Raw genomic sequence first — 25,476 nt, 5'->3', positions numbered from 1 at the left:
GGGCGGGGCCTGGAAGCGCTTCCGGGGGCGGGGGGCGCGGGCAGGGGCGGCAGCGGGAGCGGCGGGGAAGGGCCTGGCGCCGGCGGCGGCGGCGGAGGGGGCGCCGCGGGCGGACGATGTGAACGCGGCGCGCGGCCCAGGTGAGACTGGCGGGTCGCGGGCGGAGGCGGCAGGGTCGGGACTGCCGGTGGAGCGGCTGTCCGGCTCCTCGTGGGTGAGGCGGGGCGGGCGAGACGCTGTCTGGTCAGTGCGGGGGCCGGCCGGGCGCGGTCCGGAGGCCCGGGCACCTGCCGGAGGCCAGGCGCTTAGCTCCGAGGGGTGAGTCGGGGCGGCTGCCCTGCAGTCCTCCAGCCTCCTCTCCTGGGCGCCTCGCTCTCCTTCCTGTACCGAGGGGTCCGAGTGACCGTGGCCCCCGGAGAGCCAGGCCCGGCCTGGGGGCGTCAGCGGGAGGCTGCCCTGGAACTGCTGCCTCGGGCCACCGCCTTGCGCCAGGTAAACAGGCGACGCGTGCCAAGCTTGGCCGGGGTGGTCTCCGTGGTCACTCTGGCGGAGCTGAGGACGGACTGGGGAGGGGGCGTGTAAAACACTGCTTGTCTAGGCGAAGTGACTGCTTTGGGGCTACTCAGATCTGGGACGCACCACCTTTAGGTTTTCAGCACGTCTCTTCCATGCTGGACGTTCCTCCACGTGAGAATAGAGAGTTTAGGTGAACTCCCTACAGACCCGTCATGCTGTGAATATCTGACATTGCAAGGTCTGTGCCTGGTTCAGCATGCGGGGCAGTTTTACTGAAGACATTTTTTTTAACGTTCCAGATGTAGACTTTTTAACCCCTTCGTGCACTTTGTCTCAGGGAGGTTTAAAATGATTCCCAGAAGTGTTTTCTTGGAAATAGCTTTACTGAGCCTTCGTCGTTCCTTGCTGTCGTCCATAGTTTTCCTGTGGAGCGTTTTGCGTGCAAGCATTTTGCTGTTTGTGTTTGTCCATTTTCTCTTTGTTCCTTAGTCTAGGCTGCTTTTGCTTCACATCTGGATTATTGCAACAGCTTCTTAGCTGGTCTCTGACTCCAGAGGTTTCACCCTCCCCCATCCTTCCTTTATGCTAACGCCAAACTTAGTATAGGAAGTAGAAAAATAGTTGAGTGCTTGCTTGTTTAGTAAATGTCAAAATGCTGTTGAGTAGTGGACGAAAGGCGTCGAAACACTAATCTCCAACCAAGGCTTTTACACTGGGTGTTCAGACATTCCCCATGAGACAAGGTTGTGTGCTATAGAGAGGTAGAGGTAGTGGTGGTGGTGGGGCTTAGTGAAAGGGTGGCAAAGGACAAGTAGGATTCAGATTGGGGGGGAAAAAGGATCCTGTGGAGTTAGTGACTAGACCAGCCCCCTAGCCGAAGGCCAAGATGGGAGAGGAGTAAGAGGAAATATTGATTAGGCTTGGTTCCTGAAAGATCTCGAACACTAGGCCAAAGTTAAAACTATTCTAGAGGCAGGTGTATTCTAACAACGGAGGTGTGGGGGGGCACGGTGCCATGCAGAAGGTGGAAGGAAGAGGCTAGAGGGCAGGAGGTGAGCTTAGGGGGGCCACGGCAGTTAGACCACTGTTCAAAGCTGAATAGTATCCTGCCTGCTTTGTGGTGTCAGCCTTTACTGTTCCTCCATCTCCAGTCAAGGGTCTTTTAGGTTTGGCTTTATTCCTCTCACCTAAACCTGACTTTTTCCTGGCCTTTGCTTCTCCAAGTTGTCCATGTTCTGACTGCTTCTAAGGCTGTTGTTCCAGTTCCCTGAGCACGTTCTCCATTTCACTTCCTTCAAGCCCCTGCTGAAGATAGACTTCCTCCAGTGGGTGTTCCCTCACCGCCCTACCCCCATGCCTTTGTGGCTCCGGGACTCTGCGGCCAGTTTCCTTGGCTGTTGGTTGTCCTGGCCCCGCTGGAGCAGTTGTTTGAAGACACTGCGTGTTACCGCTTCTTTCAGACTCTTCTGCCTCCTGATGCTGGAGCTGGAATCTTGATAAAAGGGTCTCAAATAGTTCCTGATTTTTGTTGGTAAACAATGTTTTTTTCCAAGGAGAAGCCGTTTGGCTATTAGCCTTCTCTGTCCTCTGTAACTACTGGTATTTAATGCTGCAGTTCCAGGTGGATGCTTTCAGTTTTATTCTCAGACGCAGAAAGTGCGGAAAAAATTCTGTGAAATATTAGTGTTCCTTCTGATCCCAGGGAAAGAAAAAAAGTATCTGTAATTCTTGAGTCTAAGGTTGTGGGGAAAGAAAGTTGGGTCTGGGATCAGGCCTGGATTTGGATCTCAGCGCAGTCACTCAATAACTGTGTGAAGCGGAATGATTGAACCTGTTCTCTGAGCCCATCATTTCTTCCACTCTTTTTTTTTTCTTTTCTTTTTTTTTTTTTTTTTTTTTTTTTGGTGCTGAAGAGTTAGCCCAGGGCCTCACGCATACTAGGCAAAAGCAGTACCACTGTACCACTGAGTTCCACCTCCAGTTCGAGCCTGCTTTTTCTTACTTGTAATGTGTCAAAAACTCTGCGTTGTAGGGTTGATACAGGTGTATATGTTCATTCATGTGCATCTGTATGTGTGTGCACCAGTGCCCAGGTTGAGTGCCCAGTGTTCCTTTCCACTGCTCTCCCCCTTCTCCATCTTATTTTTTTGAGACAGGGTCTCTCACCATGTCTAGAACTGGCTGTTCAGTCAGACTGGTTGGCCAGCAAGCCCTAGAGAGTCTCCTGGCCCCACCTCTCCAGTGTGTGTGGCATTTTTACATGGGTGCTGAGAATCCAGACTCAGGCCCTCATGCGTGCATGGTAAGCACTTTAGAAACTGAAGCCCTCTCCACAGCCTCTGTGGATTTTTAATGATGATGGCACACAAAGGCAGTAGCAAAATTATGATTAGGTGTGGTGTATTGGAGTGGAGGAAGGATGGGCTGCCAAGCTTTGTCTAGCCGATATACATGTCTCTGTTCTGCCTTCCAGATGAAGCAAGAATGTCAGATATTGTGAACCTAGAGTCCTGTCATTTATATTTCCACTGATTTTCATGTATCTTTAGTTGAAATTCTGTTTCATGCTTTAAAACTTTTTAATTGTATCCATTTAATGTTTTGTAGCTGACAAACTGCTGAATTTAGCTTAGTGAAGGTCACCAACTGAGCGCAGTTAAGCTTCTAATGGTTATTTTCTGTTGATGTTGCTGGCATGGAAAGCACCCTGGAAGAATGCAATTCAAGGTGAGCCTTTCTAATCCATTTGTTATAAGAAGTGGAACATGTGTATTCTCTAGATCTCCTGGAAAGCCAGCCATGGGTAAATAAGCTGCTGTGCCTTAGTTTATATTGAGGTCTTGCCTTAAGAAGGCTCACTCCTTCTGCATGGAACAGATCTTTTCTGCTCATGGTTCAAATGGAAGACATCAGCCAGGAACAGTGGTCTAAATCTTCAGTGCATTATTGGTGAGGCTGAGACAGGAGAATCACTGAACCCAGGAGTTTGAATCTAACCTGGGTAACATACAAGACTCTAACTTTAGAAAAAAAATGCAAAGATTTTAAAAACACTCTAGGGCCTGCTTTTCCGGCAGAATAAAAACAATGAACAGATTTTGAAAACAATTTTTAAAATTTTTTTAAATTTATTTAACTTTATTTTATGTGCATTGCTGTAAAGGTGTCAGATCTCCTGAAACTGGAGTTACAGACAGTTGTGAGCTGCCATGTGGGTGCTGGGAATTGAACTCAGGGTCTCTGGAAGACGAGCCAGTGCTCGTAACTGCTGAGCCATCTCTCCAGCCCTGTTGAAAACCATTTGAAGTGTCTGAGCAGTTTGACATTATGGCCCCTTATCACTGTGTCAGACCGCCTAACTTTGTATGGGACATCTTGAGTGGAATTTGTCTCCACCTGAAGTTGGTTAGGAGGATTATCACGAAGAAAAGCTACACACCTCAGCCAATGCCTAGTTAAAGTCCGCTTTCTTCTGAGAGTTATAGTTTTGCTCGGGAGACTGACATGTGGTTTCAGTTCCTGGCTGGATCAGTTATTAGCCGAGTACCCCAGGAAAGTTCCTTGTCTCTTGGAGTATCTCTCCTCGTCTGTACAGTGGGGATGGTTGCAACATCTCTGTCTGTTGCCAGGAAGAACTTGCTCTTCACAGTGTGCACAGCAGGAGCTGAGAGAAGCCAGTCTTCCTTGTTGCTGGTGTGGTTAGAATGGCCATTCCTCTTCTGCTTGGAAAGCTCAGAAGCAGCTTCCAATGTTTTGCATTGACTAAGACAAATCACACCCTCCCCAAATTAGTGTATCTGGGCAGACCTGGAGAGTGTTAGCGCCTCGCTCAGAAATGTAACAGTTCGGATAAAAATGTTCTCTCACATGAATTAATGCAGTAAGAACTCTAAACTTGTTTTCCTTTAAATTAGGAAGCGCCCTTCATGAATATCCATCACAGAATGCCATTTCCTCCCTGTTTTTTCCCCTTGCATTGAGTTCATCAGCATCACAATGCTTCCTGCAGCCCTGCTGCTCATCAGCTGCTGCAAACCTGGGTTTGGCATCACAAGTATCCTGACCAAGAATGGTCCTTTCTAGTACCTTAAGCCCAGCCAAATTTGTCACCTTCCTTTCTTTTCTTGAAAGTATAACTGGGCATTTTTAAAGGGAGTGTAGCATGTGATGAAGCTGCAGTGTTTCCAGGTGAAATGGGATTTTGCCTCCTGCCTGTCTGTCCTGCCCCTCCAGGGTCTTTAGCAGGACATTTTGAGGGCTGAGGGTACAGCTGTGCTGGCAGTCCAGAGGTCTTGAGTTTAGGATGCATGAGCTGACCCACACTGAGAGCCTCTTGTGAGGTCCCTGCCTAAGAGCTTATCAGTGTGTGAGACAACTCCCATTGCCTGGTTTGTGCTTTTGTTCTGGTTGTCATGGGGAGCTCTTTCTGAGGCTTTACCCCATGCTTACAGTGGAGGGGACTTTAGGACCACCTCTGCCGTTTTGTCCAGGTGACATTGAGGCGTCCTTTGTGGCTCTCTGTGGCACAGGTTGTAGTGTACAGGATGCTACAGTATTAGGTAGACATGGTGCTGGGTTGTACTTTTGGCCAACTCAGTGGGAGTGGCTTTTAGGAGAGGATCAGGTTTGTTGACTCTGACCTGCTACTGCTATGGTAGAGGGCGTCTTTCCTGAGGAACAAGTGCATCCCTTGGTTCTCTACTCTTCTAGTTCTTACTTTATTTTATTATTTTCTTTTCTGCCTCTGTGATGCCACATCCTCCCTATAGTTATTAAAGTGTTGGTCAAACCCTAGTCTCTCCCACACCACACTTTTTACTGCCCATTGGGCAACCTAAGCTCCGCTTGCCTCTTCTGGTCTCTCTCGTGCCCCAGAGTGGATGCCAGCCCACATCCCCGGTCCTTGTAAACCCTCTGGACTCATGTTCACTGTGACTGCCCTGGAATTCCATTTCCTTCTCTAGCCCCATATTCGAGTCTCTACACATGATACTTCTGCTGTGCTTCTTGTATCAGGACCCAGGCCACTCATATTTTACACTTGCTAGACAAATATCCCACCACTGAGTTAAATTCCTAAACCCTTAGTGGGTCCACTTAATATGTGTATTTTTTTTTAATATTGGCCACATAGCCTAGAAAGATGGAAAACAATAAGGAAAAGGTATGTCTGAAATGCATAAGCATGTGTACGCTATTCTGTCATTTGTTATTAACTATGGTAAGAAGTTAGTTTATCAACATGTATGTATGCATTAACGTGAACCGTGCTAGAGAAATGTAAACAAAGATGTAGGATTATCTCTGGAGTCAGACAGGAGGATTGCTACAAATGGTGAGTTCCAGGCAAGCAGTTTGAAAAGACAAAGCGAGGCAGTCTTAGATCATAGCTGCATAAATTGCTGGTAGGATTCCATAGCTGCCTCCCACTGCTCTGCCATGCTCATCAGCTCCAGTGACTTGGATGTGCTGGTTCTTGGGGTTGTTATGTGCTTCTCATGTATAATTCCTGTAACATAGGACTGTATGCCAGTTCACTGTTACTGATGAGACTTCCAGTTAGCAGGTTATTAGTGTTCAGGTTTTTGGAGAATTTTACTCATGGATATCATTAGGACCTTTAACCCCTATGTTGTTGAAGAGAAAGCTGTAAGGCTGGGCATGATGGTGTACACCTGTAATTCCAGTATTTGAGAGGCAGAGATAGGGTTGCCTTGAGTTTGAAGCCAGCCTGGGCTATAGATTCTGAAAACAAACAAACAAGAACAAAATGATTCAACTATAGATTCTTTTGAGAAATGAGCATGGGAAAAAAATCATGTGATTAAATTGTTCTAGACCTGGCTACTTTTTTTGCTTGTTTGTTTGGGTTTTTTGTTTTGTTTTGTTTTGTTTTGAGACAAAGTTTCTCTGTAGCTTTGGTGCCTGTCCTGGAACTAGCTCTTGTAGACCAGGCTGGCCTCGAATTCACAGATATCTGCCTGCCTCTGCTTCATGAGTGCTGGGATAAAAGGCGGGTGCCCGACTACCTGGCTACTTTTAAGTGCATTGTAGAACTCCTTCCATATTGAAGCATATACCGTGTAACTATCTGTTGCTTTGTTGTTGTTTGTTTGTTTGTTTTGCTTTTTTATTTTTCAAGACAGGGTTTCTCTGTGTCACAGCTGTAGCTGTCCTGGAACTCTCTCTGTAGATCAGGCTGGCTTCAAACTCACAGAGATCCTCCTGCCTCTACCTCCTGAGTGCTGGGATTAAAGGTGTGCGCCATTGCTGCCCAGCTCCCTGCTTTTTCTTAATCAGTCTTCTTTTGTGACTGTTCCTCTTTTATGGCTGCAGCAGGAAAAAAAGAAAAGTACAGTGAATGCCCTCTTACATGTGCATATATATATACACACACACACTTCTACAACATACATGTATATATACACTTCTGTAACGTGCGTGTATACACACTTCTGCAAGCACTGTATTTGTATTCTAAATTCTTTTTTAAAAATATATTTTTTTTTTATTTATTATGTGTGGGTGCACATGTGGAGGACAACTTGTCGGAGTCAGTTCTTTCCTTCTACCAAGTGTGTCACAAGGGTCCAGGTCCAACTTGGGTCGTCAGGTTTGGCGGCAGGTGCCTTTACCTGCTGAGCTAACTCTCCAGCCCCTAGACCCAGTTTTTAGCAGTTACTTTTATGTATTATAGCAACCTTTTATGTGCTGATTAACATCACCAAATTATCCTCAGGATTATTACATTTGTCAGCACTTAAAAGCTTGCTTACATCTCTAATGGCTTAAAAATGGTGTCTTGGATCATGGTGTGCCTCAGTGGTAAAGTGTATGCCTACTACATGCAAAGTTCTGGTTCAGTTCCCAGTACTGCCCCCACCAATTTTTTTTTCCTTTTGTAATTCAAATGTCTTTAATCATGAATAAAATTAAAACTTGTTTTTGTGGGGTTTTGTCTTTTCTAGGTCTTTCTCTTTTTAGCTGTCTATAAGTAGCCTTTGCCAGTTCTTCGGGAAAAAAATTTTTGTGTCAGTCCAATTTGATAAACAAATTAAAGAATTTAGAATTAGCCCAATATCAAATCTGTATGCATTTTCCTTCAATCTGCCCTTTACCTTTAGAGAGGTGTGTTTTTCATCTTATATTTTTATATAGTCCTGTACATTTATTTGTATGTGCCTTTGTGGCTTCTGGAACTGATGTCATGCCTGGGAGATCTGTTAAGATGATGTGTATGAATTCATCCAACTAGTTATTTTTTGGTAATACACAAGTCTTTTCAAAATACTATTGTAAGAGTATTGATGGTATTCAGGGGAAAGCCAAAGCCAGCTGAGCACTGCTTACTCGTTTTTAGGACACCAGCCACCAGGCAGCTGCTTTGAAGGCTCCAGGAGCTGTGTTCTGTATCGCCCAGGCCTGTCATTTCATCCTGCCCTACAGTGACAGCCCCCAGAAGAGTGTCATTGCCTTTTTGCCTCCTTTGTTCACATCCATGTGAAGGAACGGGCTAGTCACTGGTGTCCCTTCTTACTTTGCTCAGCATGTCTATTAGTTTCTGGTTGACTGTGTCCTTGTCTCCCTGTTTCTGCCCAGTGCCCTTTTCTTCTAGAGCTCCCTCAGAAAAAAAACTTCACTGTGCAGGGAAGCCTTGGAACTGAGTTTAGGGTATCAGGTCATCTTGCCTTTCACACAGCCATTGTGCAGCATCCACAGTGCAGTGGTGTGCCTGGGCTTTTTCTGGTGGGACTGTGCAAAACTTTCAAGTAGCCCTTACTTACTCACCCCATTGCCATCTGGTCGTTCTATTAGGACTTCTGTTCCCTTCTCTTTTGGTCTGTGTGAGGAATGGTGGTTGACGGACTAGCTCCACTCTCTCCCTGGGGCCATTCCACAGTACTAGGCTGTGTGAGTGGCCTCTCTTGGTGTGCCCAAACTACTCCCTAATCGAGCTGCTATCCTGAACTCACTCAATTAGACCTCCCTGCTACTTAGAGACCCCACCCCCTCCATCAGCAGTAGCAGCGGCGTCGGTGGCTTCCTCCTCTCTCACTTCATACACACATTGCTCAGAGTTTACTCTTGTTCTTTGAACTCCAATTTTAGTGTTGCTTTGCGTTCTGTTGAACTTGGTCTGAACCTGTCTTGTCTTGGTGGCATCTGGTCTCTGAGATGTCCACCTTGAGTCACCACAGGGCTGTCACTTGAGTCCTAGCTTTGTGGTTTCTAACTAATTAAGGCTTTTGTATAGAGAGGGCTTTTTGCTTCAACCAGACAGGGGGCCTGAGGATACAATGGCATCAAAACTGGTGTGGGAAGAGGTCATGTGCTTTATTCGGAGCACTACCCCCTATCTCGATGTTTTCCTGATCATAGCTCTTACCTGTACAGGTTTGTTGCTTTAAAAAGGATCCACTTGTAGCCTAGGCTGGCTTCCTGTCTGCTGGGAGAAAGTTTGATCTGGAAAGAGGACGCTTTGAGCATTTGTACTAAATGTTACTAAAATGCCTTCACTATCTTAGTGTTATGAAGATGCTTGCCACTTGTCCCTGTCACCTTCCTTCCTCTCCTGGGCCCATGGAAACGGTGCTGAGAAAGTCAGCCTCTTGGAGTCTTGGTTTCCTTGTCTCTAAAAAATTGGGACGCGCGGGGACTCCTTGAAGTGAGGCATGCAAGCCTTGACGTTTTTGCCTAACATGAACCCAGCATTCAGTAAGTGGTGGTTTCTGATGATCACGCCCGGGAAGGTGAAGGGGCATGACTGCAGGTGACATTGAAAAAGCAGAAAGATTATCTTCCCACTGGCTGAGCAAGCAGAAGAGGATGGGGAAGACATTATGGAGCAGTAGCCAGTTTCAGCTCATTCCTGTGTCCCGGGAAGCAGTGTTTCATGTTCATAACCACAGCATAGCTTTCACAGACAAAAACAAAATAGCTATTAATGGCACCAGAGGAAAAAATCCAGCTTATATGTGATTGTTTTTATAGTTAAGATATTACAGGATAAATGAGTAGGGTTTTTTCCCCCATTATATTGTGCTAGGAAGACATGATTAATCTGCTAAATTAAAGAACACTGATCCTAATGTTTTTAGTGAGTGGAATAATCAAATTCATTATTGTTTTCTGAAGCAGCTGCAAACTTAATCTAAATGAAAAACGAATATAAATCACATCTCTGCATTATCAAAAATGAATTCGATTCCCATCTCTCCCTGGGCTGGGAGAAAGCTGCATTAAGCCCACGTCAAACTGCAAGATGGGGACTTTTGTGAGTCTTTGCATTCCCTGTGGTTTGCTATGTGTAGGAGTTGATGTTGAGTGAGTATTTCCTATAAGTGTAGAGAAATAATTTAAGTCCCTAGTTAGTATGCCATTTACTGATTGCAATTAAATCTTAGTGCAGCACAAATGACAGAGGCTAATTTCCTTAATTTGCAAAGAGTTCTGACAATCCAGTAAAAAGACAACTGTGGGTAGAGGATAAAAAGAGGCAGTTCAGAGACTGGCTGCCTTCAGCCTGCTATTGACAGATTGCCATCATGTGTGAGAAACATGGCAGCCCCATTGATAGAAAATCACAAGGCACATCAGAAGAAGGAGGTACCATTTTCCTTCTTCCAGTTAAGTAAAGGTGAAATAGTTTAACGCTTGATGCTGGTAGTTGTGGGGAGCAGCTTTTCCCTGTGGTCTGGGACCGGTAGGCACTTGCCACCTCTTAGAAGGTGCTTTGGCATTTTAGATTGAAATGCAAAACTTCTCAGTTCTTCTGCGAAGTGTTACAAAAGAGCTGAGATGTCTGTAACGTGTCACCATGCTGTGTGTCATGGCTGATTAGTTTGCTTCCTGGTTTTGGCATCAGTTGACATTGTGCCACAGCTGACCATGGAGGCTATGAAGTTGGAACTCTATAGGAAGAATTTAAGGTATAGTAAATATTTTTCTCTGCTTTTCTTTTTTCTTTTTTTTTTTTTTTTTTTTTTTTTTTGGTTTTTCGAGACAGGGTTTCTCTGTGGCTTTGGAGCCTGTCCTGGAACTAGCTCTGTAGACCAGGCTGGTCTCGAACTCACAGAGATCCGCCTGCCTCTGCCTCCCGAGTGCTGGGATTAAAGGCGTGCGCCACCACCGCCCGGCTTTTTTTGGTTTTTTGAGACATGGTTTTTCTGTAGTTTTGGAGCCTGCCCTGGAACTCTTTCTGTAGAACAGGCTGACCTCGAACTCACAGAGATCTGCTTGCCTCTGCCTCCTGAGTGCTGGGATTAAAGGCGTGTGTCACTGTCACCTGCCTATGTTTCTTTCTTTAAACGAATTTATGTATGTATGCCTGTTTGTATGTGGATCAAATGCATACAGGCACCCAAGGAAACCAGAAGGGGGCATCAGATCCCCCAGGAATTGGCAGTTACAGATAGCTGTGAACTGCCATGCGGGTGCTAGGAACCAGACTTGGATCCTCTGCTAAAGCAGCCAGTGCTCTTAACTGCTGAGCCATTTCTTCAGACCTAGTTACATTTCTTAGGACCTGAACATACTAGTACATGTTCAGCATTCTCTGAAAAACTCCCAATGGTGTTTTTCCTTTAGAAGAGGGCACTAGAGTGGGGAAGAGTTTTGTTATTTTTATATTTCTATCCTGTGCTCTGAAGTGCTGTAATATGCATATATTTGTACTTTAAAGACAAACTTATTTAAAAACTTAATATAAAGTAGGCCTGTTGAAATTATGTGCAGGGAAGAATTAGGAAGCTGCTGTTCCTAAGAATAGAGGCTCATTGGTGAAGTTGACATCCAGACAAAGTCTCTTTCTGTCCTGGGAAAGGGGGCATCAGATCCCCCAGGAATTGGAAGTTACAGATAGCTGTGAACTGCCGTGTGGGTGCTGGAAACCAGACTTGGATCCTCTGGCCATGGGGTATAGAACTTAAAATTACACCTTTTGTTCTCCTTAGTTTGGTATTGTGCCTAGAAACTGAAATTATCTGTGAATTCACCTTGCCTGCAGATTGTTACTGAGTGTTGCTTGTTAGCAGCTCTGGGGAGGAGTCTTCACATTGTTGCTACAGAAGAAGGAAGTGTCACTGTGCTGCACAGGAGAGCACCCCCTTTCCCCTTTTGCAGGAAGATAGGATCCTCTGGTGTCCGCTGTAGTGTGCTGCTTTCCCGTCTTCCTGCTATGCCTGCAGCCTGGAGAGGAGGCCTCTCTGAAGCCCCTTCAGCTTCGCAGCTGTCTGAAAGTGCTTTGCCGCTCTCCTAGCTTTCTTGACTTTCGTGAGGACTCCATCCCTTCCCTTCACTGTGCTGACACAGTGCTATGTGATGGTGGCGTCTGACCCTTTCTTAGGAGAAAGATTGCATCTCTTGTTAAATTTTGTTTTCAAGGGGCTGGAGAGATGGCTCAGAGGTTAAGAGCATTGCTTGCTCTTCCAAAGGTCCTGAGTTCAATTCCCAGCAACCACATGGTGGCTCACAACCATCTGTAATGAGGTCTGGTGCCCTCTTCTGGCCTGCAGGCATACACACAGACAGAATATTGTATACATAATAAATAAATATTTAAAAAAAATTGTTTTCGTTACTGATGAAATGACTATGTCTAAAATGCTATTTTTATTCCTTGTTTTTAAAAAGCATCTGTTCATATTTATGGAGTTTTTTTTTTTTTAAGATTTTTTTAAAATATTTATTTATTATGTATGCAATATTCTGTAGGCCAGAAGAGGGCACCAGACCCCATTGCAGATGGTTGTGAGCCACCATGTGGTTGCTGGGAATTGAACTCAGGACCTTTGGTAGAGCAGGCAATGCTCTTAACCTCTGAGCCATCTCTCCAGCCCCATTTATGGAGGTTTTTTTTTTTTTTTTTTGTTTCTATGATGTATTTTATTGATATATATATATTTTTTATTCTTTTTTACTTAAAATTTCCAACTGCTCCCTGTTTCCCATTTCCCTCCCCCTCCTCCCACCCATTTATGGAGTTTTTATTTGTGATATTTGGCTTTTATTGATTTGTGAATCTCATGGATTTTGTATTTTGCAAATTCTTTTCATAATGCTTTCTGCTCCCTTCCTTCCTTCCTTCCTTCCTTCCTTCCTTCCTTCCTTCCTTTCTTTTTCTTTTTCTTTTTTGTGGTTTTTCAAGACAGGGTTCTCTGTATAATCCTGGCGTCCTGGAACTTGCTCTGTAGACCAGCTGGCCTGGAACTCACAGAGATTCTTCTGCCTCTGAGTGCTGGGACTAAAGGTGTGCACCACTTCCTGTTTCTCTGTGGTTTTTGGAGCCTGTCCTGGAACTAGCTCTTGTAGACCAGGCTGGTCTCAAACTCACAGAGATCCACCTGCCTCTGTAAGCATTTTTAAGATAGAAAAGCTTTATTTCTTTGGTTAGACCTCCACATTTGTACATCAACATGCCTTCTCTCCAGGGAATGTTATACAGGAAGGATTTAGCGATAAAGTTTAGCAAGTTCCCCAAGCCACTTCTGTTTAGTAATTGTCCTTTTCCCCTCCTTTGAAAAAGCCCCTGAAATGACTGATCTCCCTGACACCAGCAGCTTCTGTGGCCCTACTCTTCCCCTGTGCCTTGTCCCTGCTGAAGCAGGAGCTTCCAGCACGTCCTTCCTTCCTGGTTCTCTGGCTGTATCTCTTGACACATGTAATTCCTTCTGTGGGCACAGTTTCTCTGCAGGACTGTTACGGCCTAGAGATCATTGGTAACCTTTTACATCCTCTTTGGTCTTATTTGCAGTAGCATTTGCTCAGGTGGTCTCTGTGACCATGTCCTCGCTGTAAAGATGACCTAGTCTTAGCGGTTTTGATGGCTAGAGGAGTGCCACTCCCTGGGACGCTTGTGCCCGACACACAGCAGACTCCCAGCTTGTATGTACCAGTGAGTTTGTTAACCCTGTTACATTCCATCTGGTCAGATTTTCTGTTCTCTCTCTCTCTCTCTCTCTCTCTCTCTCTCTCTCTCTCTCTCTCTCTCTCTCTTCTCTCTCTCTGGTTTTACAAGACAGGGTTTTTCTGTGTAGCCAGGATTTGTTGTGAAATGATGAGAAATTTAAAATGCCTTGTGGTAATGTTGGCTCTGTTGCGCTAAATTGAATACTTTTGATTTTACTTCACAAGTCTAACTGGTAGGTGTGCTGAGGTACTGTACAGCAGTGGAAACTTAGCAGTGTGTGAGCTCTGGGTGCTGTCTAGTACTGTGCTGGGGACTCTGGGGACTAGTAACTAGAAAACACTAAACACATGTGGCTTGTATTATTGGACATCAATGTCAATGTTCTAAGATAGATGCGTTTTTTTGTTGTTGTTGTTGTTGTTTTTTAAATTTATTTATTATGTATACAATATTCTGTCTGTGTGTATGCCTGAAGGCCAGAAGAGGGCGCCAGACCTCTTTACAGATGGTTGTGAGCCACCATGTGGTTGCTGGGAATTGAACTCAGGACCTTTGGAAGAGCAGGCAATGCTCTTAACCACTGAGCCATCTCTCCAGCCCCTAAGATAGATGCGTTTTTTAAAGTCTTTTTGTGTTTTTTTGTTTATTTTTTTGGGAAACAGTTTCTCTGTATAGCCCTGGCTGTCCTAGAATTAGCTCTGTAGACCAGGCCAGCCTGGTTTTACAGACATTCACTTGCATCTGCCTCCCAAGTGCTGGGATTAAAGGTGTGCCACCACCTGCTGGCTTTAAATCATTTTTAAAAGAAACTTAACAAAAAATTCCACTGGCCTGTATTCTATTTATGAATTCAGTTAAGAAGACAGCATTGTCTCACAGCTGAGATATATGTCTTCATTTGCCCATATAAAAACTCCTTATTAAAATAGTAGGCCAATGAGATGGCTCACTGGGGAGAGTCATGTGTTACCAAGCCTGGTGACCTGAGTTCAATACTTGAAATTCACATGGTGAAAGAAGAGAAAAGATTGCCACAAGTTGTCTTTGACTCCCACATGTGTGTTCTCTTTCTCATGTACACTTGTAAAAAGAGATAATGCCTTTTTCTTCCTTGTGCCCTATTTTATTTATGGCCCCAGATTCCTTATAACCCCGTGCTACTGTGTTGCCGGTTGTCCCTCATTCTGACACAATAGCAAGTGATCACTTGTGGTTTTTGTTTTAAATAGTCAATACCTGTATGTAACCAGTAATTCGGGTTTTTTTTCCTCTCTGTTTCTCTTTTTGTTTTTGTTTTTGTTTTTTTTTTTCCAAGATAGAGTTTCTCTGTGTAGTTCTGGCTGTCCTGGAACTAGCTCTGTAGACCAGGCTGGCCTCAAACTCAGAGATCCACCTGCCTCTGCCTCCCAAGTGCTGGGATTAAAAGTGAATGCCACCACCGCCTTTCTTCCGTCTTTCTTAAATGGCTGTGTGTGCCTTCAGTTTCCCTTGTTGCTTTGGCTCACTTCCAAATACAAAAATGTTAATAACATGGCAGCTGGGCTTGGTGGCGCACACATTCAATCCCAGCATTTGTGAGGCAGAGGCAGGTTGATCTTTGTGAGTTTGAGGCCAGCCTGGTCTACAAACTGAGTTACAGGACAATTAGAACTGTTACATAGAGTAACCTTGTCTCAAAAAAAAAGAGAGAGAACAAAAAAGGAAAGATAAAGAATGGGTATGGTAGAGCCAAGTGTGGTGGGGCACACCTTTAATCCTAGTATTCAAGAGGCAGAGACAAATGGATGTCTATGGATTTGAGACTGACCTGGTCTACATAATGGATTGTAGGACAGCCAGGGCTATGTAGAGAGAGACCGAGACCCTGTCTCAAAATATTAAAAAAACAAAAGGAAGGGGGAAGAAAGAATGGTGATGGTAGAAAGTGTTGTCTGTCTTAGAAGCCTTGATGGGACGCCTTAGCTGAAGTGTTTACCAGAATGTGCTCTCCAGAGCACTGATGCTTTGGAATACTAATGTCATACCTTGATAGGAGAGTTCCACAGTTAAATGAGTTTGCAAACTGCTGAGTTAAACAGAATGGTGTCTGCAGAACCCTTTCAGATGGGTTATTATGCTAATGTCTTTTAATCCCTAGGAGGTAAGGATGTTGGGGCTAGCACATGTTATGTTGAATACATTTTGGGAAGAGACAATGATTCTTTCTAAGGATGATGTCATTGCTTTGCAGTAGATACTGTTTGTTATGTTTCTAGAGTAGGGCTCTATTTCTTGCTCATCGGACTGCTGTTTTCTTACTCTGAAGGGGTGTTTACTTCTGAGATGAATTTTTGGCATGATGATGTGGCTGAGCAAGTTTCTCTGACTTTCTGATGCCACGAGTAATCTTAGCAGTGTCCAAACCTTAGCCAGTGTTCCTCGTTCTTGGCGTTTGCAGAGGGCCTTGCAGTGCCTTAGCTGAAGCAGATTTCTTTCAGTTGCCCGTCGTTCTGGGAGTCAGCTTTGTGCCAGATGCACTAAAATGCCTCCATGTCTCCGCACGCGGCTAGAACAGTGTGAACGGCCTGGAGATCATTTGTGCCTTGGCACTTCTGTGTCTTTTTCATTTAGTTCTGCCAATTTATGTTATGCTAAAAATATGTCCATTTCATGCAGATTTCAAATTGACTTCAATCAGAAGTCTAGGATAAATAGAAGCATAACATTCCTCTTTGACATAAATGTTTTAGCTCAGATTCTGACAAGATTGAAAATTCTGATGTGATCCACTCAAACTAACTGATTGATCCTTTCCTGCTTAGATTTAGACTCGTTTACAGGCTTTACTTTTTTTTGGTGGTTATACCCTAGTGAATTATTCTGCTTGCTTTTGTCTTTGTTTTTATAGCCTCCTGAGTTGAGTCACTTATTTTCACTCTTTATTGCTTAAGATACATTGTTAAGACACTCATTTCCTTTGTACTTTTTTGTTGTGGATGATGCTTTCTGAGCCTCAATGTTTTATTATGAAAAATTTCCAAGCTGCAGAAAAATTGACAGGTTTTCACAGTGGCCACTTGACCGCTGTGTGCACTGTTAACAGTTTACTGTGTTTGCTTTGTCACTTGTCTGTCCATCTGGTCTGGGAGTTACTGCTCAAGTGAATCGGAGACAGGCAGACTTACTCTCAGACCTTCTTGCTCGCGATTCAGTACTTAGTATGGAGCATTTCCACAGGTTGGGTAGATGTGATGGTGTACTTCTGTAAGCCAGGTGTTCAGGACGAGCCTGAGTGTGAGGCCAGACTGCTCTGTGGGGTGAGGCCCTGACTCAGAAAGCAAAATATCTCTTGGTTGGATTTCAAAACCAAATTATTATTATTATTATTATTATTTTGGTTTTTCGAGACAAGGTTTCTCAGTAGTTTTGGAGCCTGACCTGGAACTAGCTCTTGTAGACCAGGCTGGCCTCGAAGTCACAGAGATCCACCTGCCTCTGCCTCCCAAGTGCTGGGATTAAAGGCATACACCACCACTGCCCGGCTATAAAATTAGAATTATTAGTTCTAGTTTTGTGTTTACCTTAGCAGCTGTGTGTTAGTATGTACATACATGTTGTCTACCTGTGTGTGTACACACATGCATACCACAGTGCTCTTGAGGTTGGAGGACAGCTTTGGGGAATTGATTCTTTTTCCATCATAGGGGTTCTGAGAAACTGAACTTAGCTTCACCCATTGAGCCATCTCACCAGCTCCTTCAGTGGTTTCGAGTGGTTCAGTGCTGGAGGTTCCAGGTCAGGAGTGGTGGGAGCAGTGTCCCGGGCATGCTAGTGCCATGAGTAGCATGGAGGGCCCTCCACTTGCAATGTGCCCATCACTCTTCTTTCTTATGCCTGAAATAACAATTTCCTGCAAGGGACAGGAACTGTACATTTCTTGTTCTTCAAAAGTATGTGGGGAAAGCCCTAATCATGATTACACTGGAAAGAAGTTTGTTCCATTCACTGGTTTGAGTTGCTGGATGCTTGAAAAACTGCTGATTAGAAGTATGTGAGTGGAGGCTGGGGAGATGTTTCTTTTTTTTTTTTTTTTTTTTTTTTTTTGGTTTTTCAAGACAGGGTTTCTCTGTGGTTTTGGAGCCTGTCCTGGTCTCGAACTCACAGAGATCCGCCTGCCTCTGCCTCCCAAGTGCTGGGATTAAAGGCGTGCGCCACCACCGCCTGGCTGAGATGTTTCAATAAAGTGTACACAAGCATGAGGATCTGAGTTCCAATCCCTGGTACCCATGTAGCAAGAGCAAGGAGGGCAGTGAGATAATTCAGCATCTGCCTTAAAGCCTGATGAGCAGGGCTCGATCTCCCAGTCCTTGTGAGGGAAAGAATCAACTCCCAAAAGTTGTTCTCTGGTCTCTGCATGGGCACCGTGGCATCTCAGACATAAATAAATAAAATGAAATAAAAAAAAAAGATTGGAACTGTGGTTAAGAGCACAGGTTTGGTCTTCAACACCCATAGGGTGGCTTACAACCATCTATAACTGCAGTCCCAGTGGATCCATCACTCAATTCTGGCCTCTGAGGACAGAGTGTACATGGTACATAGTCATACTGTCAGGCAGAACACCTGTACATACAAATAATAATAAAAATTTTAAAACTGGACTTGGGGACATGTGCCTGTTATTGCAGTGCTCTGGGGCTTGTTGGCTAGCAAGACTTGCCAGTTGGTGAGCTCAGTGGAAGACTACTCTCAATAAAAGAAGGAAGATGCCAGTGTTGTTGACCTCTGGTCCCTATAAACATGCTCACATGTGTTCCTGCCCATATGTGTTCATAAACCATACATAGAGAATTATACAAGGCAGGTGGTATACGAAGTGGAATGTTTTTGTAGAGCCCTTTAGAGACCCTCAGCTGTAGGTGAATAGTAATTTTTCTTGAAGGGCACCACTTTTCCTCAGCTGAGCCAGCCTTCCTATGCATGCAATATTTTACTTTGATCAAATTGAGTGTTGAGCAAGAAGAATGATACTGGGCTAATTGATCGTTCACTTATTTGGCTTTAGGTGAATTGATGGAGAGATGGAAGATGAAAACTAAGCAAGAGGAGGAATGTTCAGGCAGACCCTAGGAGTGCTAGCTGCCGAGTTGATGTGAGCTTGTATTTATGCTGCTTGTCTTGCTGAGGAGCTCTGGTGAATTACGGATGCTCTTTGTCTCTGCAGATTACGCCTCGTGTCAGTAGAAATGGACAGCAGCAGTTTCATTCAGTTCGATGTGCCTGAGCACAGCAGCACTGTTCTGAGCCAACTAAACGAGCTCCGCCTACAAGGGAAGCTATGTGACATCATCGTCCACATTCAGGGTCAGCCATTCCGAGCCCACAAAGCTGTCCTCGCGGCCAGCTCCCCATATTTCCGGGACCATTCAGCATTGAGCACTATGAGTGGCTTGTCGATATCTGTGATTAAGAACCCCAGCGTGTTTGAGCAGTTGCTGTCCTTCTGTTACACTGGAAGAATGTCCTTGCAGTTGAAGGATGTTGTCAGTTTTCTGACTGCAGCCAGCTTCCTTCAGATGCAGTGTGTCATTGACAAGTGCACGCAGATCCTGGAGAGCATCCACTCAAAGATCAGTGTGGGAGATGTTGACTCTGTCACCATTGGTGCTGAAGAGAATCCCGAGAGCCGGAATGGAGTGAAAGATGGCGGCTTCTTCGCCAATCCTGTTGAGATCTCCCCTCCATATTGCCCTCAGGTACGGCAGCCTCCAGTCAGCAGCGATCTCCGGATGGAGACGACCCCCAACAAAGCCCTTCGGAGCCGCTTACAGGAAGAGGGTCACTCAGATCGGGGGAGCAGTGGCAGTGTGTCTGAGTACGAGATTCAAATTGAAGGGGACCACGAGCAAGGGGACTTGTTGGTGAGGGAGAGCCAGATCACTGAGGTAAAAGTGAAGATGGAAAAGTCTGAGCGGCCCAGTTGCTCTGACAGCTCCTCCCTGGGTGATGATGGCTACCACACAGAGATGGTTGATGGGGAGCAAGTTGTGGCGGTGAACGTGGGTGCCTATGGCTCTGTGCTCCAGCATGCGTATCCCTACTCCCAGGCAGCCTCACAGCCTTCCAGCATGCCAGAAGCTTTTGGAAGTCAGAGTAATTCCAGCCCATCCAGGTCCATGCTGAGCTGCTTCCGAGGCCGTGGTGCCCGCCAGAAGCGGGCTCTGTCTGTTCACCTGCACAGTGACCTGCAGGGTGCGGTGCAAGGATCTGACAGTGAAGCCATGATGAACAATCCCAGTTATGAGAGCAGTCCCCGGGAGAGGAGTGCAAGGGGTTACTGGTACCCATACAATGAGAGGTTGATCTGTATTTACTGTGGGAAGTCCTTTAACCAGAAGGGAAGCCTCGACAGGCACATGCGACTGCATATGGGAATCACCCCCTTTGTGTGCAAGTTCTGTGGGAAGAAGTACACACGCAAGGACCAGCTGGAGTACCACATCCGGGGCCACACTGATGACAAACCATTCCGCTGTGAGGTCTGTGGGAAGTGCTTTCCATTCCAGGGCACCCTCAACCAGCACCTGCGGAAAAACCACCCGGGTGTCACTGAGGTCAGGAGTCGCATGGAGTCTCCCGAAAGAACAGATGTGTACGTGGAACAGAAACTTGAAAGTGATGTGTCAGTCTCAGAAATGGCTCTAGATTCCCGAATGGAAATCCACACAGTATCTGATGCGCCTGACTAAGGTGCTGCAGAGAAAGAGCTCCTGAACAAAGCACATCAGTCAATGCATAGTTGTGATTTGCTTTGTTGTAATCTTTGGTTTCCCCATCAGGAAATCTCTTGGTTCTGGGTGTGGCACTTGTGTTTACCCTCATCTCCTCTTCCCTCCCCCAGGAGCTCAAAGCATGAAGGGCAGCAGATCCAGGGAAAACACAGACTGACAGTCTTCCTCCTTGGCTTGATTGCTTCTCCCAACTCTGCCAGTGATTTAGCTATGCCAACTGGTTGACCCCACGTTCTCTGCCAAGAGGCAGGCACTCTTTGACTGTGGGTGCTAGCCCCAGTGCATTTTAATGGAAAGAGGCTAGGATGCCGTCAGCTGATACAAATGGGTAACCTTTTCTAATTTAAAATTAGTTTTAGGGGTAGTTAGACAATTTATATATATATATATAATAAAGTGGTTATTATATATATAGTATATATACATTCTCAAATTGGGGTTTATTCTGGTTGAGGTGAATGTAAGAGGAATATATAATTTAATACAATGTGAACAGAGCCTGACTCTGTTTCAGCCCCACCTACTATGTTAGTTTCCACCCTTTGTTTTCCTTACTGAAGAATGTCAGTAGATTTTCACATACAGTAATCATTGTGTCCAAATGCAAGCAAAGCAAATCACAGTGTTCATAGCTCTGCTTCATAACAAACACATAAACCAAATGCCATAAAACTCCTTCAACTGTAGTGGGAACCATTTGGAACTTTTGTTCGTTGTCCAGCTGTGCTGGATGACCTGTGGTGCTGACCTTTCTACGCAGTGTAGTGTTATACTAGCCAACCCCAAAGGAGCAGTGGTCTTCAAGGTTTTTACTACAAATCTACCTACCTTCATCCTGTACTGTAGAAGCATACATACCAGGTAGCTAATCAGATCACTGCACCGTGAGTAGTGCTCTCACTAGGGCAGGAGTTTGTAGCACTTGCCTACAAAACTCTCCAGGTAGTGTTGTGCTTTATCGTTGGTTTTCTTTTGGTTTTTCTCTCTCTCCTCAAACAGCCAGTTCAGGTGCACAACAACTTTTTCTATGCAGTTCCCAGGGAAGCTGCAGAACTTGGAATTTGTACTTTTTGTAAAGCTGTACTCTACGGGAATTGCAAGCAATATATCTAATCTTAGTATTGTGTGTGCTAATGAGAGCCTCAGTGGCTCCTCCACTCTCTCAGTGTTTCTTGCTTAAAGAAAAAAATGTCAAAACCATCTGAGATCCTCAGTGTGTCACCAAATCTGTGTGTATGTCTCACCATTTTTGGTCACGTGGTGCTATTTTTATGTTAAGTATCTTTTAGGTCAGTATCGTCTAGAAAATGTGAAACCTACGAGTAGTGATGACTTACTTACTTTCCTCTCAAGTTCACAGCTTGAAAAGAAACCTCAAAAGCATGTGCTGGCAAACGGGTTATGTCTGTTTTGTGTCTGGTCAGCGCTTTGGAAAATGTCTGTTTGCTCTTAGGTTCATACACACCAACAGGCTTCACAAATGCTCTGGTTCTGTGAACTCAGGCAGAGAGGGCAATTTGATAGGCAGTTTACAGGCCAGGTTTGCGGCTGACTGCAGAGACAGCAGTGCTCTAGTCTCTGCCTGAGTACCTGGGCTCTGAGACCCAGACTCAAGCAAAACCCAGAAACTGAGGACCAACCTCAGAGGCTAGGAGCTAAGGAATACAAAATAGATGTTTGCTGATTTGCCATGCTTTTTTGGCTCCTAAAATACCAAGAATGATGATGGGTTTGGGGGGAGGTGTTTCTGTTTAGTTTGTTCGGTGGTTTTTGTTTTTTGTTTTGTTTTGCAGGGAGTGGGGGAGGTTCAAGACAGGGTTTCTCTGTGTAGCCCTGACTGTTCTGGACTTGCTCTGTAGACCAGGCTGGCCTCGAATTCAGAGATTCTCCTGCCTCTACCTCCCGAGTTCTGGGATAAAGGTGTGTGCCATCATCACCCAGCTTTTTTTTTCTTTTTTATTTCTTTTTTCTTTTTTTTTTTTTTTTTTTGCCGGTGGCAGGGGTTATTTGAGAAAAAGTTTGATTCCAGCCCTTCCTTCATGTGTAGCAGCCCCGGTGCACACAGTGGCACCGTCCTAGCACACAGGATCTGCTCATATGTGAATTGCTCGCCTCACCTCAGTGTTAACTCCTGTAGATGACTAATCCTGCCGCTCCTGCGGCTCTTCTGATCGGGTATACGGTATGCCTTCTCCTCGTCAGACTGCCTAAAGCGGGGTTCTCTCCCTGAAGCATTTGTTCAGCTGAGAAAGCTGACCGCCTCAAGGGAGAATGGACTCCCAAGTGTTTACCTACTTAAGTGTGTTCTGAGGTTTCAGGTAAATGTTTGTGATTTTTCATTTTCCTTACACAAATATATTTTGTTTTGATTTTTCTTTTTGAGAATTAAATGCAAAACTTCCTTTTTTTTATTATTTTGTGTTGTGATACCAGTTAAGTTTGTGACAAGAAAGGCCCCAAATCCAAGGATGTGCGACGTGGAGCTCAGGGAAGGAGCCTCCTTTTCACTTTTTGTGGTGAGGGGAGTGCACTCTGGCCACACGCCCATGTCCTGGCTCTTGTCACTGTCTGTCTGAACTTATGTGCATGTAGTTCTTGTTTCTGAACTTACGTACTTGTAGTTCTTATGTTTGTCAATTTGTTTAGCTGGTTTGAGTTTACCAAAGAGTGACTTATCCAAAATTGTCTTTGACAAAAATATACATTGCTTTGATTGTACAGTTCAGGTTCTAACATTGTAATGGGACTGTTAAGGGGCAGAAAACCAATTTGAGTTTTTAATGATCATGATTCCACATTTTGCAAGTTGCGCTTGCTCCCATTCGTGTTGCTAACTCTTTACCCTCTCCACTGCTAGCAGTGTTAAAAAGTGAATTCTCAAGCCATAACACAGTACTGTAAAGTTCACGGGGCTTCGAGGGAGACAGTGCCCAGGCCAGCACAGCACTGCATAGCCTGTCTGCACACTTGCACTAGGTGCCTGCCGGTGGGCATGGCTGCCGAGGGCTCTCCATACAGACAGGGCAACAGCGGTTAATTGTGCCTAGCTACATGAGGATGTGCCAGGAGAGCCAGCTTGGCCACGCGAGCAGGCCTCTTTCCCTTAAGCTCACTGTGTAACTCCTTAGAGCGACTCCTTGTGGACAGCAAACCTGTCCCTGTACAGTTGTAGGTTAGGTCTCTCACTATAGCAGACGCGGAAGCTCACTAAGATACATATGTGAAGACATCCTTTACAGTGAAGTATGTCCTGCTTTCATACAGACCTGTGCGTAATTGAGTCTCTTCTCAGCTACCTTTCCATGTTAGACAATGTGAAGACAGCCACAGCACCCTTCCTTCCCTGTGACATTTACCCCATTGCACAAACTGTGAAGACGTTTTATACTTTTGCTAACACTTGTGGTTTTCAGTCCTTATGTTTCTTCATCAGTCTTCTGCCCTCTCGTTTCTACTAAAGCTGTAAATACATTTAGAAACTGTTTGTAAATACGACGACAAAGATGAGTTCATTTTCCCATTCAGTGGAAAAGCCTCCCGATCAATTGGCTCTGCCTTGGCAATTTTTTGTTGTTTGTGGAGATTGTTTGTTTGTTTCCTTCCTTCCTTCGTCCTTCCTTTCCTTCCTCCCTTCCTTTCTTCCTTCCTCCCTCCCTCTCTCTTTCGAACAGCAGAAAGGATACTGTCGGTTCACTGTTAAGTAGAATATACTGTAGGACTAGATTGGTAATTTTTAAATCTTCCCAGAGCTTAAGTGTATGTCTCTTCTAACGACAGGGAGTATAACCACCTCTTTTACCCTTAGCCCAGACCACAGGCCTGCATATTTTTTTGTATGTGAGTTTGATTTTAACAACCTGGATTCTAGGGAGAATTTGCAGGAACACAAAGCAAGGGCTAGGGGAAATGGTCCGTGTGAGTGAGCTCTACTTTAGGTTGATGTGTCTTATTTTAAGCTTTCCACTTGTTACTGTTACTGTGATGTTTTTGTTATCACTGTTGTTAAATTCTATAATGGTTTCCTGTGAAGCCTCCACTGAAAGGGACTCAAATATGCAACATCTAAACTATTTTCCAAGGGCTCATGCCCCTTGAATGGTGCTTCTAGCCTGGTCAGGGTTATTTATTAAATTTTATATATGAAAGTATTGGGAAATTATGTAAACTCTTTATACGAAACTGTCTAGTTCTTACATCGTAGATTTCATATACTCAGTGCAGCTGAACTGAGAGTTCAGCGAAGTCATTCACTTTGTTCCACATTTGTAATGGTCGCCACACGTCGTCTTCAGGAAGTAGCAGAGTTCCCACTCTTCCTGCCAGGGCTTGCCAACTTCAGGTGCCCCCTGGGTCTGGCACAGACAGGGCTATCGCTGCTCCTCAGTAGCTACTGGAGTAAGCCTCGCTCACTGCTCATTGGCAGATTGAGCACACAGACCTCCCACTGCCCTTCAGTGACAAGTTATGCTGTGAACTCAGCCTCGGGACTTGGAGACTAAGTCCCAGGCTGCTGCCCTGACTGGAGCAAGAGGTAAACTCACTGCCTCCCCTGAGAACGACCTTTTCCTGAGGTGAAACCACCTCTTAACACTTCAGCAGTAGGGCTAATATAGTGTCCGTTACAAATGGCTGAGCAATTTGAATGACTTCACATGGTGTCATTATCTTGCAATATAAACTGGTAACCTCACAACACCACACTTCATCACCATGTGAAGTAAATGAAGCTAGCTAAGCGGATGCTGTATCAACTAGTAACTTGCCATTAAGGGTTATTTTATAGCATGAATTGAAAACTATTTATTCAAATGATATTTTACTCTTGTATTCATTTTGCTTTAGGTTTGTGACATGAATATTTCAGTGCTGCTTAATTTTGTTCTGAATTCTTGTTTCTTGCTTGTAAATGGCTTTTTTATGGTATAAAGTCATTGGGAATTGCTGTTTGTAAATAAAGATGCTGCCAGAGCAACCTTGCTGTGGTCTCTGTCCCCACCCACCCGTGGCCTCGGGCGCACTCCTGCCTCTGATGAGCATCTGTTTGTCTAGCCCCTGGTTTCCTGAAAGGCTGAGAAACTAGGTGTACCCCGAGAAGACTGAAGCAGCTGTGGTATTCTGATCCTTTCTGTGTGCCAAGGACTAGGTGGCCTCAACATTAATGCTGCGTGCTTTCCCCACCCAAGTGTAGACGCTCCCTGTGACAACTCTGGGGTGCCCTGCCCAGTGCAGCATGCAGTGGGGTAGTCCATTCATCCTGTGCTTAGTTGACATGACCATGGCTGC

At 45.0% G+C, this 25,476-nt stretch overlaps 1 protein-coding gene across 1 annotated transcript; it reads left to right on the top strand.

Moving 5' to 3' along the window:
- The first annotated feature begins 44 nt into the window (after positions 1 to 44).
- Zbtb34 (zinc finger and BTB domain containing 34) lies at positions 45 to 25,151 on the top strand. The gene is made up of 2 exons (XM_057755641.1): positions 45 to 140; positions 18,627 to 25,151. Exon 2 carries the CDS (start codon positions 18,649 to 18,651, stop codon positions 20,149 to 20,151), a length of 1,503 nt encoding a protein of 500 aa, XP_057611624.1. The 5' UTR covers positions 45 to 140; positions 18,627 to 18,648; the 3' UTR covers positions 20,152 to 25,151.
- The last annotated feature ends 325 nt before the right edge of the window (positions 25,152 to 25,476 follow it).

The sequence above is a fragment of the Chionomys nivalis genome, chromosome 22 (genome assembly GCF_950005125.1).
Source record: "Chionomys nivalis chromosome 22, mChiNiv1.1, whole genome shotgun sequence".
Taxonomy (NCBI): Eukaryota; Metazoa; Chordata; class Mammalia; order Rodentia; family Cricetidae; genus Chionomys; species Chionomys nivalis.
This window is presented reverse-complemented; position numbering and strand designations above follow the sequence as displayed.

What these genes read in the sequence shown, in the direction of transcription:
- Zbtb34 (XM_057755641.1), top strand. Translation starts at nt 18,649, where the DNA reads ATGGACAGCAGCAGTTTCATTCAGTTCGATGTGCCTGAGCACAGCAGC.